Raw genomic sequence first — 20260 nt, forward strand, 5'->3', positions numbered from 1 at the left:
TAGTCGCCTTTTACTACATCCATTGGAACGAGATGGAGTGGTCCTATTCTTTTTTTTTATTGGTGCCGGGAACCACACGGCACATTTATATGTATACATATATGTAATTTTTTTGCATAATAACTGTCCTATCCAAATTACTCTGCACTCACCGTCCGTCGGCATCCCTTCTCCATATTCCCCATATTGATCAGGAGACAGAACGTCTTATGAAAATCCACCCTATTCTCCGGCGGTTCGTCTCCTCCATGAGCCCTCTGCTCCACCTCCTCCTCTTGGCATTCCTCGCGACACTTCAGCTTCGAAGTGAGCGACATGAACCGGCTGCATGACTCCACCTGACGATGCAGAAGTCTATTGGCAAAGCACTGAACCTGTTCGAAACACCGTACATTGGTTTAAAGACCGACATGCATTTATTATGATTGAGGTGAAAAATTAAGGTGTTTTATTATATATTGTAATTTTTTTTTTTTATTATTATAGGATACTATATATCGCTTAATAATTGTCGTATGGTTTAACAACATTGGTTGACGTCAAATAAATTACTTAAAAACTAAGTTTACTGCCGCTTCCAAGGCGTCAGTGCAGAAGAAGCGGTAACAAACTGCACTGCAGCATTTTCTTCAACAACGTCAACTTCACAATATTAAATTATACTTAGAATAGAATGTGATGAAAAATCGAACAGTATAAGGAAGAACATACATATCATCACGTCTATATCCCTTGCGGGGTAGACAGAGCCAACAGTCTTGAAAAGACTGAATGGCCAGGTTCAGCTATTTGGCTTAATGATAGAATTGAGAAGAAATATAAAGAAGAAAGAAAAATATAAGGAAGAAAGAAGAAAGAAAAATATTTTATTTGATATCACAAACTTAACTATACTAAGTAACAGGATTTTACAATTTGTGCGTTTTTGTGAATATCAAAAAGGCTTCCTCTCAGCATAATGTTGCGGTGGTAACCACAACGCTGGTCTTCCGAGGACACCATTTTAAAAATTAAAATGGTGTCCTCGGAAGACCGATAAGGCGACTAAGGGATAGGCTTATAAACTTGAGATTCTTCTTTTAATCAATGGGCTAGCAACCCGTCACTATTTTAATCTCAATTCTATCATTAAGCCAAACAGCTGAACGTGGCCTATCAGTCTTTTCAAGGCTGTTGGTTCTGTCTACCCTACAAGGGATATAGACGTGACCATATGTATGTATGTATGTATCCAAGACCGATACAATCGGAGAAAGTTCGTTTCTCATCACGCCCTGGCCGGGATTCGAACCCGGGTACCCCGGTGTCACAGACAAGCGCACTACCGCTGCGCCACAGAGGCCGTCGATATTCTTATAATCTTCCTTACCAGGGTGGGCACAGCCGGCTGCACGCCCGGAGACGGCAAGGAGTCCGCTTTGCTATCTCTTTGTCCCAGATCCAACTTATGGTCCCTCGCCCTGGTTCTACCTAGCTTCAGGTTTCTGCTCTTCTTCAGGCGTTCTGAAAACAGTTGACCATTTTTGATGATCTCATCATTATAAGTACATATAATTTACATAACATATATGTAGCTTCAGGTTTCTGGTAATCTTCAGGCGTTCTGAAAACAGTTAACCATTTTTGACGATCTCATCAGTGTAAGTACATATAATTTACATAACATATAATCACGTCTATATCCCTTGCGAGGTATACAACAGCCAACAGTCTTCAAAAGACTGAAAGTCCATATTCAGATTAATAATGGAATTGAGATTCAAATAGTGACATGTTGCTTCACCTAAAAGAATAATCCCAAGTTTATAAGTCTATCCCTTGGTCGCCTTTTACGAAATCCATGGGAAAGATATGGAATGATCCTATTCCTTTTTATATCTGTGCCGGGAACCACACGGCACTTTGCGATTATTATAGAACACATTATATACAAGAGGCCGCCCGCGACTTCGTCCGCGTGGAATCAATCCCGCGGAAAGTCCGAGATAAAAAGTAGCCTATATGTTATTCTGGGTCTTCAGCTACCTACATACCAAATTTCATCGTAATCGGTTCAGTTGTTTTTGCGTGAAAGAGTAACAGACATCCATACTGACATACTACCAAACATTTATAATATTAGTAGGATTTTATATTCTGTATTCTATTACAAATACGGACTATTCCGGCTGTCTCATGGAATACACGAGTGGATCAAAGCACAGATTCTTACCAACGATGGCAGCTTGCTCGGCACTCATCTCATCCGTACTCTTCCTTGACCCCTTGATGTAATTCTGAATGCCGGGACTCTGATTGTTCATGATGTTGCTGAAAAACCAAAATGATTGATTGTTTTATAAGTAAAAAAAAAAAACCGCCGAGCTTGCAAGGAGAGAGATTTGAATGTGGATGAAGCGAAGGAAGTATGCAGAGATCGTGGCAAGTGGAAAGATGTAGTCTCTGCCTACCCCTCCGGGAAAGAAGCGTGATTTTATGTAGGTATGTATGTATACATACTGTTTTATAAGTTAATAAAAAATAGTATCAGAGTCTTAAAAAACCCAAAGAAATTTAGTGAGTACCTACTCAGCTTTCATTAGCAGTTTGCAACGTAGGCATAGCCAACATACATACATATAGTCACGTCTATATCCCTTGCGGAGTGGACATAGCCAACAGTGCCGAAAAGCCTGATAGGCCACATACATTTGTTTGGCTTAATGATATAATTGAGATTCAAATAGACAGGTTGCTAGTCCGTCGCCAAAAAGGGAAATCCCAAGTATATAAGCATCTAGTAAGCAGTAAGTTCAATTGTAGAGTGCCAAGATCATAATTATATGGTAAATAGTTGCTATATCCTACATCCGGGAACCCCCGGAAGATCAGCGTTGGCTATGTAGCATATTGTTTACAGCCAGCATTATGCTGTGGGGGTACCCTTTCGGGAACACCATACCTACTACCTGTCTATTTTATACATATTGTTTTTTTCTGTTATGGTATTTTATGAATACATTACTTTTACTTTATATATTTTACACACTGCCAGTTGCACTGGTTCTCCCCCTGCCAAATCGCCATCAATTCATCATCACTCGTTAATGACTGGCCACGTTGTCTACTATCAGGATAAACAAATGAACCATTAAATGTTTATATAAATACAGCATTAGCACTCACAATCGCGGAGTACGGTGATAAGATAAAACCATTCAGCACATCGTCGGTGTGATGAATTGTTTGTTATCACATGATTGTGTCCATAGTGTGTTTATAATGCCAATATATATTTTTTTTAAGGTAAATCTATACTAATATTATAAAACTGAAGGGTTTGTTTGTTTGAACGCGCTAACCTCAGGAACTACTGGTTCGAAATGAAAAATTATTTTTGTGTTGAATAGACATTTATCGAGGAAGGCTTTAAGCTATTTATCATCACGCTGCAACTATTAGGAGCGAAGAAATAATGGAAAATGTTAAAAAAAAACGGGGTAAATTATTCATCACTGAGGGTTTCAATGATGCCCAAAATAACTATTCCACGCGGACAAAGTCGCGGGCACAGCAAGTCCAGAATAAATGCGTTGGAAACAAAAGCGTTATGGAGTATGATCGTTGTGAAAGAAGAAGTGAGTGAAGGATAAGAAACGGGATAAGGGAATGTTGTGATGTGAAAGAAGATATAGTAACAGGTATGTTATGTTGGTTTGGCCATGTGGAGAGGATGAATGAAAGCAGGTTGACTAAGCATTAAAGAAAGCAAGCGTTGACTATACAAGGAGAGTGTGGATGGAAAGGTCTTCAAAGATCTTCTAGGAAAAGCCAATACTTTAATTTTGGTAGTACGAATTATTAAGTATTTTTGTTGACTGTACTCGAGTCCGTTTGCCTTTAAGCAGCCTGATAATTATGTAGGTAGGTACGAGTAGGTAGGTCGTACATAGCATTCTTTCGCTCTCAGTCGGATGGCTAGCAAACCGGTTTTTCTTTTTAATTTTATCTTGTTGTCATGCAGTATTGCCGCTTATACTCGTATCAAATACTAAAGGTATTATCAAGAAACATTTTTTATTCTTACTAACTATATACATACATAGGTACATCTAATTTTATCTATATTTATTTAACGAAATATTTATTATATATCATTAGTTTTATATTCATACATATTTTTAATGTAGACAATGTGCATTCGTCCACTATTTAGATTAAAGAGATCTATATTTGTAAATTGACGTCCGTTGAAAATGCTGCAGTGTAGTTTGTTCCGCCGCTTCTTCTACACATGCGCTTTGGAAGCGGTAGTAGATACAATTAGATTTAAGTGATGTGACGTCAATAAGTGATACCATGTATCCAATTTTGCAAATAAATCTATTCTATTCTATAACTTTATTTGCTCGATTATATGCGCTAGGCTCCCTTTTTTCGTATGCATTAAATTCACTGCTTATTATTATATATATGTATACTATAGTGCAATTAGGTCGGTTTTAGAGTTCCTGTACCAGCTGCCTACCAGTCCATCCAGCCTCATTCTAGCTGCCTGCCACTGCCCCCCAGACGCTCCAGGCCTTCACTTTTGGACGCCCTCGAAATCTCTTGTCTGTTGCCAAACCCACGTCCTCATTAAATTTGTAAAATTAGTCCTTATAAAGGTTGATATAGTTATTCTATGGATCTTTAAATTATCTCTCTTACCTGCGACGTTTTACCTAAACGCCACAACTATAGTCCTACTAATGTTAAAACTAAATAAGTTTGTTACCGTTTCACGCAAACACCACTGAACCGTTACTATGAAATTTGGAAGGTATGTAGGTAGCTGAAGACCCAGAATAGGTAACATATATGTAAGCTACTTTTTATCCCGAGGTCCCCGCGGGAATGATTCCACGCGGACGAAGTCGCGGGCGGCCTCGAGTTGTTTATATGGATCAACTTGGCGAGTCATGTTGTCGATAATTTAATTTTCGGAACATTTTACCATGATGGGCATCCTAATTGATGAACCCATAATAATGTTTGCCTTATACCTAACACGTGAAACGCCCAACATTTAAACATTGACCAATATTATGCAACCTCCTTCTATATTGCACAAATTGAGTAAGTCAGTGCCGTGTGGTTCCCGGCACCAGTACAAAAAAATAATAGGACCACTCCATCTCTTTCCCATGGATGTCGTAAAAGGCGACTAAGGGATAATGGGCTAGCAACCTGTCACTATTTGAATCTCAATTCTATCATTAAGCCAAATAGCTGAACGTGGCCATTCAATCTTTTCAAGACTGTTGGCTCTGTCTACCCCGCAAGGGATATAGACGTGACCATATGTATGTGTATGTATGTATTAAAACTTTACATAAACTAGGATATTGAAATTCTTAAGGAAATGATGTCATCACCTTAACTATAAAGGTATACGGCTAGCTTTGAAGCCGGCTGCGGATTAAACATTGTTGGAAGGTGTTAACAAGATGTCCACGTTAGTAAATGTTTCTTTGTATAACGTTAAGTATGGCAGAGATTCCGTGTATTTTGCATTGCGGAATACCAACTAGGTATAATTATTTTTAAATTTTGTACAAGAAATTCAGTGAAACATTTTTATTTTATTTTTGTTCTTCGTTTTGCCGAGAAGTTAGAACAAGAGTGCCCACATCACCCTACTAAAGCTATATGAAAATGTTTAAGTGCGTGCACATACATAAATATACATACATATAGTCACGTCTATATCTTTTGCGGTGAAGACAGACAATAACAGTCTTGAAAAGACTGAAGGGCACCGTTCAGCTATATTGTTTTATGATGGAGTTGAGATTCAAATAGTTGCTGCATGTCCATTGCTCACAAGAGGAATTTTAAGTCTATCCCTTAGTCGCCTTTTACGACATCTATATGAAAGATATACTTGGTTCTATTATTTCTCTTTTTAAAATTGGCAATCCATAAAATATATATATATATTTTTCTTTTTTCAATATTAAATCTCATAAATATATAAATCTCCCGTGAGCAATGTATTCTCCCGTCCACATTCTATTCTAAGTATAATTTAATATTGTGAAGTTGACGTTGTTGAAGAAAATGCTGCAGTGCAGTTTGTTACCGCTTCTTCTGCACTGACGCCTTGGAAGCGGCAGTAAACTTAGTTTTTAAGTAATTTATTTGACGTCAACCAAGTTGTTAAACCATACGACAATTATTAAGCGATATAATAATATCCTATAATAATGAATAAAAAAATTTGAATTTTTTTTTTATCCGTATTAGGTGCCGTGTTGTTCCCGGCACCATTACAAAAAAGAATAGGACCACTCCATCTCTCTCCCACGGATGTCGTAAAAGGCGACTAACGGATAGGGATTCCTCTTTTAGGCGGTGGGCTAGCAACCTGTCACTATTTGAATCTCAATTCTATCACAAAGCCAAACAGCTGAGCGTGGCCTATCAGTCTTTTCAAGACTGGTGGCTCTGTAGACAGCCACCAGTCTTGAAAAGACTGATAGGCCATGATCAGCTGTTTGGCTTTGTGATAGAATTGAGAATGACCACGTCTATATCCCTAGCGGGGTCTATATAGACGTGATCATATGTATGTATGTATTATTTTGGTGCGTGTTTGAAGAATCCAAAGAACCTCACCCCCGTCTCACGTTGTCCCTGATCCTGGCTCTCGGCGGGGTGGTGCCCAGGAGGTCCGCTTCGGCACCATCTCCATCGTCAGCCAGCAGCTGAGAGGATGCCCGTGGGTGACGCATGACGACGTCACTAGCGTCTCTGGAACAAAGTCATTGCATACATATAGTCACGTCTATATCCCCTGCGGCTAGACAGAGCCAACAGTCCCGAAAAGACTGACAGGCCACGTTCAGCTTTTTGGCTCGATGATAGAATTGAGATTCAAATAGTGACAGGTTGCTAGCCCATCGCCTAAAAGAGGAATCCCAAGTTTATAAGCCTATCACTTAGTCGCCTTTTACGACATCCATGGGAACGAGATGGAGTGGTCCTATTCTTTTTTTATGTTGGTGACGGGAACCACACAGCACAAACTGCACAAACAAAGTCATTGAATATAAGTATTTGTCACGGGTAATGCTAGAAGTTAAAGTAAACCTAGCTTTACTCGGGTTAACCTAGGATTACCTAAGCTTTGTGGATAGACTTAGTTGTATACGGGTAACCGCCGAATATAAATAAATATTCGGACTTTGTCCAAAAGGCTTGGGTAATCTTAGGTACCTATATCTATAGTATATGTATATCCTGAGTTAAACTACTTTTACTCTATCTTCTAGCATTACCCGTAACATATTCACTAAAACAATTATGAATAATCGTCAATTAATATCAAATCGACGCTTACTGCAGCGGGCAAGTCAGCCGCAACGTTTGTCTGCACCTCCAATCACGCGCATCACATCATATGCGCATGCGCAATCCCCTCTCTGTCGCATGCGCCTGAACGCATTCTTAAATCATCAACCCGATTTTCATATTTTTATGGATGGATGGAATACGATTATAAGACAATGTTTGTTATTTTGTGAGAAAGGTGAATGCTCTTCAACTTGTTTCTGTTACTTCTTAGTTTCTTGCACATAGGTATTATAAATTTTCTTTGTCCTTTGTATTTAAAATGATGACTGTCAAGAGTATATGTATTTTGCTTAATAAGAATTCTTTGCCAAATACTTTAAGAGGTGTACTGGAACCGTTGTATTATAGGCGTAAATAAATATATAGATAAAATAAATTGATGAAAAGTATTTTTAGGCGTGGGGCTAAAAATCTGTTACATTTTTACAGATTACAAACAAAAAATGTATACACAAATAGATATAATTTAGTATATAATCCTAAAACAGGAGTGCTTAAGTGCAAAAATATTTAACTACTACCTAATATTATCTGTTACCACTTATTAGAATCTCAATTAATTCATTATCATGATAATTTATTTATTAACATATTATCAGTATAAGCTGAAAACTTGATACGTAGAAATAAGAATGGTGTTTCCCTCTCACTCTCTCGATTATACCCTCAGATTTTCCTCAAAGGGGTCGACGGCCTCTGTGGTGCAGCGGAAGTGCGTTTGTCTGTGACACGGATTTCTAGGAGTTCATCGAACACCAGCCAGGGCATGATGAGAAACTTTCTCGGATAGGCCTGAGTCTCTATAGATTTACTAGCTGTGCCCGCAACTTCGTCCGCGTGGAATAGTTATTTTGGGCATCATTGAAGCCTCAAGGATGAATAATTTTCCCTGTTTTTTTTCTTCACATTTTCCATTATTTCTTCGCTCCTAATAATTCCAGTGTGATGTTATATAGTCTAAAGCCTTCATCGATAAATGGTCTATTCAACACAAAAAGAATTTTTCAATTCAAACCAGTAGTCAAACAAACTCTTCAGCTTTATAATATTAGTATAGATGTATTTATTATAAAATATCGTATCGTTGGGTTTAGTGTACAAGCTAGTCTATTTTCTCGTTCCTAGCGGCCGGCGGGCAAGACCATCGCACTATGCAGTATGCAGCCAAATGGACCCAATATTACCGGTTAATTGATAAGACGAGCGAATCCGCGAGTCTTCATCGATCCTTTGTCTTGTCAAATTATATCATAATTTCTAAATAAGTATTTTTTTATGTGCCGTGTGGTTCCCGGCACCAATACAAAAAAGAATAGGACCAATCCATCTCTTTCCCATGGATGTCGTAAAACGCAATTAAGGGATAGGCTTACAAACTTGGGATTCTTTTTTAGGCGTTGGGCTAGCAACCTGTCACTATTTGAATCTCAATTCTATTATTAAGGCGCTACATTCAGATTACATGTACCTCGATGCGGGCGAGAGGCTCACCCCGCGCGGGGCTCACCCCCGACCAGCTTACCCCGCTAGATCGCCGCCGCACCGTAGCCGCTGGCGCGCGACCTCACGTAACCCGAATAAAGTTTGCGAATGCAATGGAGTCCGCATCAGAATATTTTATTGTTTTTGATACAATAAAATAATTTTACAAAAAAACATACATATATTAAATTACATTATAAGCAATGATATAGTTGCGGATGTATGCAAAAATTTTGTATAAAATGAATAAGTTTGTAATGGTTTTAAAAAAACTACTCGTAATTACTTATTCGATTTCGTTCAATCAAAGGTAATTTACATAGTAATGTATATCATATATTTTTAGGGTTCCGTAGCCAAATGGCTACGGAACCTATGGTTTTCTATATATGGTTTTCTATCTTGGGTTGTCGTTGATGTCGGCGTCGGAATAATGCCATGACTATCTAAGTCCATAATATCAACTGTCGACTCCACACCATCCGCACTTCTCTGTTCGGACATTGTCAACGACGATATCGGAGAAAATTTATTTTTCCTAAAAATTAATAACAATCAAATAATGGGATAATGACTGTGATCGTGCCAAATGAAGAAAGCGAAGAAAAATTAAACCTGCGACGTCTTGCAGCTGAGGAGGTACCCTGAATAATACAGTTACCTAGGAGTAAGTACCTATAGAAAAAGACAGAACAATCATCCAGTAAAAAGTACTGTTTCCGTAGGCAAAGACCAGGGCAACAACTAGTGACAGTATAACCGACGGCGGCGGAGCTGTTGTTTGTTGTTGTTTTATCTATCTATCTATCTACCTACTGCCGCCCCGCCACAAGCCGGTATCAAATGAAATATTTTTCACCTTCAGTGTTTGCGGAGAAAATCTCAGTAGGCATCTATATGTCTATCTATTAGTAAGTGTAATTAGTACCCACCATCTTAATTGTCCCATATGGGAAGCTCTTTCAAGGTTTTTTTTTAACATGCTAACATTTAACATGCTATCATGACGTAAAATTATACACCTATTTACACTAAACGAAACAAAAAAACTGTATTAAAAACTAACCTAAACTATCTATAATAGGTATATTTCAGAAAGTACCAAAAAAAAAAAAAGTATCAAAATCCACGATCCTAAATACCTACGTAATATCACCCCGTCCGGCGGAAAAGCGACGCGTAAGATTCAGAGATCAACGACACAATTCAATAAGCTGAGCTGACAATTATGTACAGAAATAAATTCAAACAAAATGAATGTGGGAAATTAAATACTTCGCAGAATATTTTTCAACGACGCTCGGAGCGATTGGCACAGGTCCTGCGTCGGAGAATGTGATCCGCGGAGTGAAGGCACGCTTACAAAGGATAGCGCTTTATCCCACCCGGTCGTGTAGGAATGAGACAGAGATAAAGTGTCAACACTCTACTGTCCAGTACTATTGTCGCAACAATTTTAATTCCTGTTTTCATCTATTTAGTTTAATTACGTCTAAACAAAACATCCAATCGAAATTTCATCTTCCAGAAGTTATTATTTTTTAATGATCTTCAATTTGGTACAAAATTCGCATTTTAAATCTTTATAGTTTGAGATAAATAATCGAAATCTAGACTTGTGTTCCTGAATTTTTTTGATCGAGGATTTTTGTTCCAATCGTGTTTTCATCTTCCACAAATATAATTGAATATATTTACTTTCATATCCAAAAATATTGAAACGATGCAAGTTATATTTTATGAGAAAAAACCAAGTGAAAATGACCCAAAATCTATGATGTATCGCCTTAAGCCAAATAGCTGAACGTGGCCATTTAGTCTTTTCAAGACTGTTGGCTCTGTCTACCCCGCAAGGGATATGGACGTGATCATATGTATGTATGTATGTAAGTATTTTTATTTAGAGATACAGCGACCAAATCTATAATAGTCAGTCCACTCAAGCAACGTAGGCACAGTTAGTATCTTGTAACACAAGTCTCGAACTTACTACGAGGCTAATTCAACCTGTGTAATCTGCCCCGTACATATGTATATATTTATTTAAAGGTATATTTTGGTCTCCACCACAAATTAGTAATTGTTTTTAGTACATGATTCTAAATTCGTTGTTTTTTTGGAGATGGCGGTAAATTCGTCGCTTGTTTGCTGACGCTAAATTCGCGCGGGCGAAGCTAAGGTATTTTAAGTACATAGGTACTGCTTCTGATTATAAATAGAATAAAACCAGACTTAAAGAGATAGCACATATCGAGTACTATCATCTATCCGGTATGAATCACGAACAAGTGGTGAGTCACAACATAGAAAATTCGCAGTGTGCCGGAAAAATAACACTCAAATATACTAATCAACATATATATAGGTATTTAAATTCCTATTGTACTAAATTTTAAGGTGGTGGTAGCGTATGTCTACTTAAACGATATGAAATGCTTTGAATATGAATTGTATAATTTGTTCTTAAAAACCAGAGTACATCATCATCATTAAGCCAAACAGCTGAACATATATGGCCTATCAGTATTTTCAAGGCCATTGGCTCTGTCTATCCCGCAAGGGATAAAGGCGTGATTGTACGCATGTATACTAGAGTCGAACTCGGCTTTGCACGCGTAAATCTTAAAATCGTTCCCACAGGAATTTCGGTAAATCCTCTCTAGGATGTCCTACACTCCCCAGAGAACTTACAGGCCAAATTTCAGATTCCTTCGCTTAGTGGCCCGAGCTTGACATAATGGCCTCTTAAATGCTTGTGCATTTTTGACATGGTGTTGACATAATTTGTACAGTATGTACATATTTTATTTTATCTTTATTTTATTTGACGAAATATTCGTATTGACATAATAAGTTCTACATTCATTAATGTTTTTTCATGTAGACAATGTGCATTCGCCACGATTTACATTTAAGAGATCTATATTTGTAAATTGACGTCCTATGAGTCATTAATTATTGAACCATTTGATTGTTAAAGTGACGTGCATGCGCTTTTTTAACACTTAAGTAATAAGCAACAGTAAATGAAAATATTTATTACATTCGCACTTATTTATTTCTTTTTTGCTGAGCCATTAACAAACTTTACTGGACACTCGCCCTATAACTGGTACATTTATCTCCTCTTGGTGTGGCTTCGCTGAGCACATCTAAGGTTCTGGCAGAATCATCAGCGTCGCGGTGCCTACACCTGCGACATTATGCTGAGTCAGGACCTTTTCACTGTCCATCATTGTTTGTGGTACATTCATGCACATTGCACATTCACATTGTTTATTACTGTTAATTATGTATGTGTCCAACTAATGTATTGTGATGGTGAATAAAGCTTTTATCTATCTATCTATCTATCTATCTATCTATGAAAATGCTGCAGTGTAGTTTGTTACGCCGCTTCTTCTACACATGCGCTTTGGAAGCGGTAGTAGTTATAATTCAATTTAAGTTATGTGTCGTCAATAAGTGATACCTTGTATCCAATTTTGAAAATAAATCTATTCTATTTTAATCTAGTAATTTCGGCTGTAGATAACAAAAGAAAATAGAATTCTTACAGGTTTAAAATTACTCGTATCTGTCCATAGTTACATAATGTCCCTAATCAAAAACATATGGTATACCTACTATCGCTTCCGTGTCACACTTATCTTGTCTTAACAATACAATTTCATGATAATTTTCATGTTTACTGTTATTTTGCGATAATTATTATATGGCTAATGAATTTGTATTGCTGCTTTTAACCAGCCTCCGTAGCATGACACGCACGGAGAAAACTACTGTTGTCTCGCTTTTTATTATGACCAGAAACGGGACAGAGATAGTTTTTCGCGCGATAATAACCGCGTCGCGCGTGTCATGCTAAGGTAGAGGGTCAAAATATATATTCACTATCGGTACGATTATAAGGTAATAGTGATGATATGTCATCGCCCTACATGTAACATCTAGCATTGATAATGTAATTTTATATCGATATTACATAGCTGTCCCGGCAAACGTTGTTTTGCCATATAAATAATTTTTAAGTTATTTCTAGTTAAAAGAAAATGTTAATGGTGGACAACCCTTTTCACTAGGGAGGTATGAAAAAAAGATGTTGGCCGATTCTCAGACCTACTCAATATGCTCACAAAATTTCATGAGAATCGGTCAAGTCGTTTCGGAGGAGTATGGGAACGAACATGACACGAGAATCTATACTAATATTATAAAGCTAAAGAGTTTGTTTGAACGCGCTAATCTCAGGAACTTCTTGTTCGAATTGAAAAATTCTTTTTGTGTTGAATAGACCATTTATCGAGGAAGGCTTTAGGCTATATATCATCACGCTGCAACTGTTAGGAGCGTAGATATAATGGAAAATGTGAATAAAAAAACCGGGAAATATTATTCATCCTTGAGGGCTTCAATGATGCCCAAAATAACTATTCCACGCGGACGAAGTCGCGGGCACAGCTAGTTTTATATATACGAGTAAGATTACATATGCTTTCCTGTTAACACTTCCTCTTAGATATGTTTTTTTAAACGTCCTACTAACCGGTTACATCGTCGCCGTTCTGCATTTCAATTCAAAAAAAATTCAAAATTCAAAATTTTTTTATTCATTATTATAGGATATTATTATATCGCTTAATAATTGTCGTATGGTTTAACAACTTGGTTGACGTCAAATATATTACTTAAAAACTAAGTTTACTGCCGCTTCCAAGGCGTCAGTGCAGAAGAAGCGGTAACAAACTGCACTGCAGCATTTTCTTTAACAACGTCAACTTCACAATATTAAATTATACTTAGAATATAATGTGGACGGGAGAATACATTGTTCACGGGAGATTTATATATTTATGAGATTTAATATTGAAAAAAGAAAAATATATATATATATATATTTTATGGATTGCCAATTTTAAAAAGATTTATGTACAGAGTGTACTGAAATTTTGATTTAAGTTCAAATTAAACTACAATTAATTACGAGGTTCCTGTGCCAAGCTCGAGCCAGATGTTTTTATCATTAAGGTAATCATCAGTCCTATAATAAGCCTTCTCACAAAGTACTTTCTTTACATACTCTTTGAATTTTCGGTAGGGCATATCAAGAACAGACTCCGGCAACCTATTATAAAATCGTATACAGTTCCCCATAAATGATTTACTGACTTTGCTAAGCCTATGAAACGGCATGACTAATTTATGTTTATTACGTAAATTTCTATCAGTTGTGGCACTAACTTTTTGAAAAAAAGAGGTATTTTTCCTAACATACATTATAAGATCAAAAATGTACTGGGACGCTACTGTAGGTATGTTTATTTTCTTAAAGAGTTGTCTTAACGAGTCTCTTGGTCCTAAGCCGTAAATTGCGCGAACGGCCCTTTTCTGAATTATAAAAATAGTTTGTATATCAGCCGCGCTACCCCATAAAAGTAAACCATAAGATAACAAGCTATGAAAATAGCTGAAATAAACAAGCCTAGCTGTAGCTACATCTGTCAATTGTCGGATCCTCCTAACAGCATAAGCGGCAGAGCTAAGTCTATTGGATAGTTTAGAAATATGAGCACCCCACTGTAGCTTTGCATCAATTATAATTCCTAAAAACTTTGTATTTTCAACAAATTCTAATTTCTGGCCTTCCAGTATTATGTCAGTATTGGCCTGCCTTACGTTTGGAAGGGTAAATTTAATGCATTGGGTCTTATTAGCATTTAAAAGAAGATTGTTGGTTGAGAACCAGATAGATATGGCCGACAGTATATTATTAACCGAACTTACATTTTCGCTATGGCGATCTAATTTAAATATTAAAGAAGTGTCATCGGCAAACAGCACTATACCCGCCTGTTTTTCCACCATAAAAGGCAGGTCATTGACATATACCAAGAAGAGGAATGGTCCTAAAATTGAGCCCTGAGGAACACCCATTGAGACGCTTGATCCGCTTGACTTTACTCCATTAATATCTACAGTTTGAAGCCTATCAGTCAAATAGGATGCCATTAGTTTAGTTGATTTGTGGTCAAACCCATATTGACGAAGTTTACGCAAAAGTGTCTGATGATCTACGCAATCAAATGCTTTAGAGAGATCGCAAAAGACTCCAACTGAATCCTGTGAACTCTCCCACGCGTCATAGATTTGAGTAACAAGTGCTACTCCCGCATCAGTGGTGGACTTCCCGGCAGTGAACCCATATTGTTGGGAATGGAAAATGTTATTGATTTTAAAATATTGTTGCATTTGATTAAGCATCATCTTCTCAAACACCTTGCTCAAAACTGGCAATATAGAAATAGGTCTATAATTGCCAAGGACTGTTTTCTCCCCTTTTTTGAATAGAGGTATTAATTTGCTACATTTCATTAAATTTGGAAAAATACCCTCATCAATACATTCATTAAATATAAAAGCTAGATCAGATGCAATAATATCTATGATTTGACTTATGATACTAACAGACATACCCCAATGGTCTTCAGACTTTTTCAAATTAAGTTGTTTGAACGCCTTTAATATATTATCAGAGTTAACATATTTAAATTTAAAGACAGATTTGATGGGAGTTGTGTTATTATTAAGTAGGGTTTCAGCGCGCAATGGACAAGAGTCAACGTCAGAAGTTAGCTCCACAGGGATTTTTGCAAAGAAATTATCAAAAGCATTTACTATGTCCTGAGTTTTAGAAATACTTTTGTTACCGGATGATATTTGTTTAATACTGTCTCTATCTTTGATTTTGCCAGATTCTTTATTAATAATGTTCCATGTTTCTTTAATTTTATTTGGTGCGTTGTTTATTTTACTACTTATGTGAAAAGACTTGGCTTGCCTGCAAACTTTTTTAAATAATTTTGAATAATTTTTGACATATTCTACAAAACTGGGGTCAAAATTGTATTGTTTCTGGGCATATAAGTCATATAACTTATTCCTACTCTTGTGAATACCTAATGTAGCCCATTCACTGAACTGTAATCTATTACGAATATTGACTTGTTTCTGCTTGAACCTTTTTGAGTATTCAGCAGAAATCATATTAAATAAATTGTTATAATGTTCATTAGGATTATTTCCAGAATATGTTAAAGTATTTAATTGATTTGCAATGTTTATTTTAAATTTTCTTATGTTTTTGGAAGAAAGAGGTCTACACATAATTTTATCATTATTTAAATTGTTTAAGGACTCTTTCTCAAAGGTAACAAATTGACCGGTGTGATCCGAGGGCAATTTGTGAATAATTGATTTCCGTATAAAAAGATTATTGCAAAAAAAATTATCCAGACACTTGGCAGATGTAGATGTTATTCGGGTTGGTTCGAAAAAAACATACTCGACTCATACAATTCTGCTAACGCATTGGTTACGCAGCCGAAACGGTTCGGTTGTCGTATTCTGCTAAAGGACACGTAACCTTCCGTTTGCCGTTTGGCTATTATTTCGTATTCTGATTAGTTTTTGACAGTTGGTCCGGCCGAAACGCAACGGTTCTGCATTGGTTGAATTGTCCAAAGTTACGGTTTTGCATCGGCAGCAAATAACCAATCGCTTCCGTTTCATTTGCGTTTCAGCTATAAACGCAACTGTAACCAAGCTGAAACGCATCCGAACTGTTTTGGTTAACAAATAGCAGAAGAGGCCGGGGGCGGCGTCTTTTGACCATGATCACGAATCGGGACTTCCGTTGAGAAGTCTGTGCGACGTTTTACCATGCACTTGGATTGGTGAGTCAGGTTTTTACACGAAGCGACTCCCATCAGACCTCCGAAACCATTGCGAGGAAATCTAACCCATATTGGATCATGCCGTGTGGTTCCCGGCACCAAGACAAAAATGAATAGGACCACTCCATCTCTTTCCCACGGATGTCGTAAAAGGCGACTAAGGGATAGGCTTACAAACTTGGGATTCTTTTTTAGGCGATGGGCTAGCAACCTGTCACTATTTGAATCTCAATTCTATCTTAAAGCCAAACAGCTGAACGTGGCCTATCAGTCTTTACAAGACTGTTGGCTCTGTCTACCCCGCAAGGGATATTGACGTGATTACATGTATGTATGTATGTATGTAGAATTTAAAAAATTATTGAAAATGAAACTAAGGTAAAAACCAAACAATCAGTAGTATGTAACGCTCAGCAGATCAAAAAAGTTGAACTGTGCTCTGTATAGTAAAGTCAGTGACAAAAAGCCTACATATTAGGCAGTCTACCGTGAAGGTCGCTCTCAATGGCACAAATTATATAACATTTGACAGCAAAATAATGCTGCCACATAATTTGGTGCCTGACAAAATCTGTTAAGTCGTATTTTTTTACTAAATCGATCATTTGACGTCGCACAATAGGTTATGTCGACACGGTGGCGTATCGACGTAAATAGGGAGAGGGGTAATGCCCACCCTAGAATATAAAATTATTTAAAAAAAAAACAAAACAGCCTGGTGTCTGCTCCAGATGAAACGTAAATAAAACGTCCGTTGGAAACATTTACTATATTCTAGTTCGTTCCAAAGGGCCAGGCTCCATCTTGAAAATATCTGTAGATAGATACCTATGCGTCAATTTAATATTTGCTTTTGCATTAAATGTAATCTCACCTTTACATTTGCTTCCTTTTTGACTGTAGTTAGTCAAATTAGGTAATTCCTTTTTTACACTACACTAAAACACTAAATCAAAATGATGCATGATCAAGCACTTATTCAGCACAGCTGTCATTTAGGTAAGGTTCTGTAACTGACACTCAAAAAACAAATCACGCGTTATTTGGTAATTATTATGAAAATTCACTGACCGCAGCGGAAACAACTACCTCACGTTCGTATATAAAAAGCAATTTTATCATTTAATTCTGTATAGGTAATATGGTTATCAAGCACTCTAGAGGCGGTATGGCAATTTCATGCAATAAACGTACGCACAAACAGACGCGAACACATAACGACCGTACGGTCGAGTGACTGATAGGATATCAATGCCCTTACTACGAATTCGCGATGTACATACTCTCGACGCGGATGATAGTATCTTGATAAAGTTCTCGAAACTAAACTGGGTTTAGTTATGATGATTTAAATCAGCTGCAGCAACAGAGCTGTTATCTCTCCCCGTACAGTCGATATAGTATTGTCAGTACAGGAAGATGCAGCAGGTATTCTTCTTGTAGGCGATGGGTGTAGTTTAATAATTAATTATCTTTAATTCTTGTGTTGTGACTTGCGTGTATCTTATCAGACACAAATGATGTATGGTTCTTGGCAAGGAATAGAGTCACTCCAACCTTTTTTTATATCATGGATTATAGGCGAGCGTAGGGCTTAACTGTCGCCTAGTGCAACAAGCAGGGTTAGGTTTCTTAGGAACTGAAGAGCAAATGAGAGTCGCTCTACTTCATTACACTCCTGTATCCTGGTGACAAAAAGCCTGGCTCCCTCCCCTGCTGACGTAATGAGCTTACAGCAGGATCGCACGATCCACGTACGAACGCACGACCCTCGTTCGAAAAGCGTCAAAAGCCAGTAGTAGGCGCCCAGGACACGTTTCATAGAGGGATTTATCTCAAGTATACTAAGTAACAATATAACATGTTATCTGATAAGGCTTAATGCTATAATGTGCACTTTGATTGCGAAATAATATGATGCAAATTGGGTTGGTGTTTGTTAATTTACAGTAGCCAAATATTATAACGAATAAGAAAGATTTGGAGCCATAATAGCTTGTAGAGAGACTTCTTTATAGGGTGGTAGCGACGTGGGTATGAAACACCACAAGCTTAACAGTAACTAGGCAACATTGCCCAAGTTAAATTAATGTACCCACAATTATTTGAATGCTAAATGCTCTTACATACTTATGTATGTAGGGACAGGCAACTTTAGACAACTTAACATGTAACAATTTTAATTTTATTTAATTAAGGGACTTTTTTCTTTAACACATGTCAGTCCCATTGTAACGGATCTCAAATTAAACACAAGGTACTAATATAATCGTAAATTATGTACAGGTTTGGTACATGTGTGGATTATTATCAAAGGTCCAATATATTTTTTTAACGAAATATTTGTATTGTAATAACTAGTTCTACATTCATTCATGTTTTTTAATGTAGACAATGTGCATTTGTGATGATTTAGCTTTAAGAGATCTATATTTGTACATTGATTGATGTCCGATGAAAATGCTGCAGTGTAGTTTGTTCCGCCGCTTCTTCTACACATGCGCTTTGGAAGCGGTAGTAGTTATAATTAGATTTAAGTGATGTGACGTCAATAAGTGATACCTTGTATCAAATTTTGAAAATAAATCTATTCTATTCTAATAAGCCCCACAACTCCTCTTTCCTTTCCTCTCAACATGTTGTGTATGTTGTGGTACATTACTTTTTCATTGAACTCGGACATCAACAGTTGGTTTGTCACTTGTTTGGATTCCACCCCAGCTTTCGAAGAATGGCATGTGAAACACTTTCCTTTAAGGACGATGCCAGGTTTATGACAGAATATAAAGAATGATTTATGCAAAATAACAACTAAACAATTACAATACTAAACCACCTTGGGAATTGTTAGTATGCTAAAATCTTCAGCAGTTTTATGATAACTTAGTCATTTGTCTACCAAATTTTTTATAATATTATTGTAGTGCCAGTGGTTCCCGGCATCAATACAAAACAGAATAAGACCACTCCATCTCTTTGTCATGGATGTCGTAAAAGGCGACTAAGGGATAGGCTTACAAACTTGGGATTCTTTTTAAGGCGATGGGCTAGCAACCTGTTGCTATTTGAATATCAATTATATAATTAAGCTAAATAGCTGAATGTGCCCATTCAGTCTTTTCAAGACTGTTGGCTCTGTCTACCCTGCAAGGGATATAGACATGACCATATGTATGTATGTGTTATTTATAATCTGTTACATCTTATAGTATTTCTACAAAGACAACAATAGACATTTTTATGGAGATAGATTATATTAGGCGTTCACAGATTGGCACACTTATATCTACCACATAAATTACACCCATGCACTCAAATTATAGAATGGTTCTACTTGCATTTTTTTTGAAAACCATAGCTTAACTTACCCTATCATATTCCTTATTATATGTTGTGTATGTTCATTAATATAACAGTTATATTAGAAATATTTCTTTTTACAGCTAGCATGTGGCTACAAATGGCTAATAGACATGTCATCAGGCCACATTGATTACACAAAGGTACTTAGTTGTCCTAAAACCTTTTGGGGCCCATTTTTTTTTCAGCTTTAATTCAGTTTCTTGGAAGTACTACCATGCTGAAGTAATTCCTACAATTTTGTGTCTGAATTCCAATAAACATACTTATTCGTGGGATAATATAATTGACGATCTAATTGAAATCTT

The 20260-nt window shown here is 36.9% G+C and overlaps 1 protein-coding gene across 1 annotated transcript in view; it reads right to left on the reverse strand.

Moving 5' to 3' along the window:
• Positions 1 to 20260, reverse strand: part of LOC106134810 (mitogen-activated protein kinase kinase kinase 4) — a 52796-nt gene that overhangs the window by 31972 nt on the left and 564 nt on the right. The window contains exons 2-5 of the mRNA XM_060945971.1: positions 6640 to 6774; positions 2213 to 2310; positions 1370 to 1503; positions 153 to 338 (exon numbers count right to left, since the gene is read on the reverse strand). Coding sequence (XP_060801954.1) covers positions 153 to 338; positions 1370 to 1503; positions 2213 to 2310; positions 6640 to 6774 — 553 coding nt within the window. The remainder of the gene's footprint in view (positions 1 to 152; positions 339 to 1369; positions 1504 to 2212; positions 2311 to 6639; positions 6775 to 20260) is intronic.

This window comes from Amyelois transitella, chromosome 10 (assembly GCF_032362555.1).
Source record: "Amyelois transitella isolate CPQ chromosome 10, ilAmyTran1.1, whole genome shotgun sequence".
NCBI lineage: Eukaryota > Metazoa > Arthropoda > Insecta > Lepidoptera > Pyralidae > Amyelois > Amyelois transitella.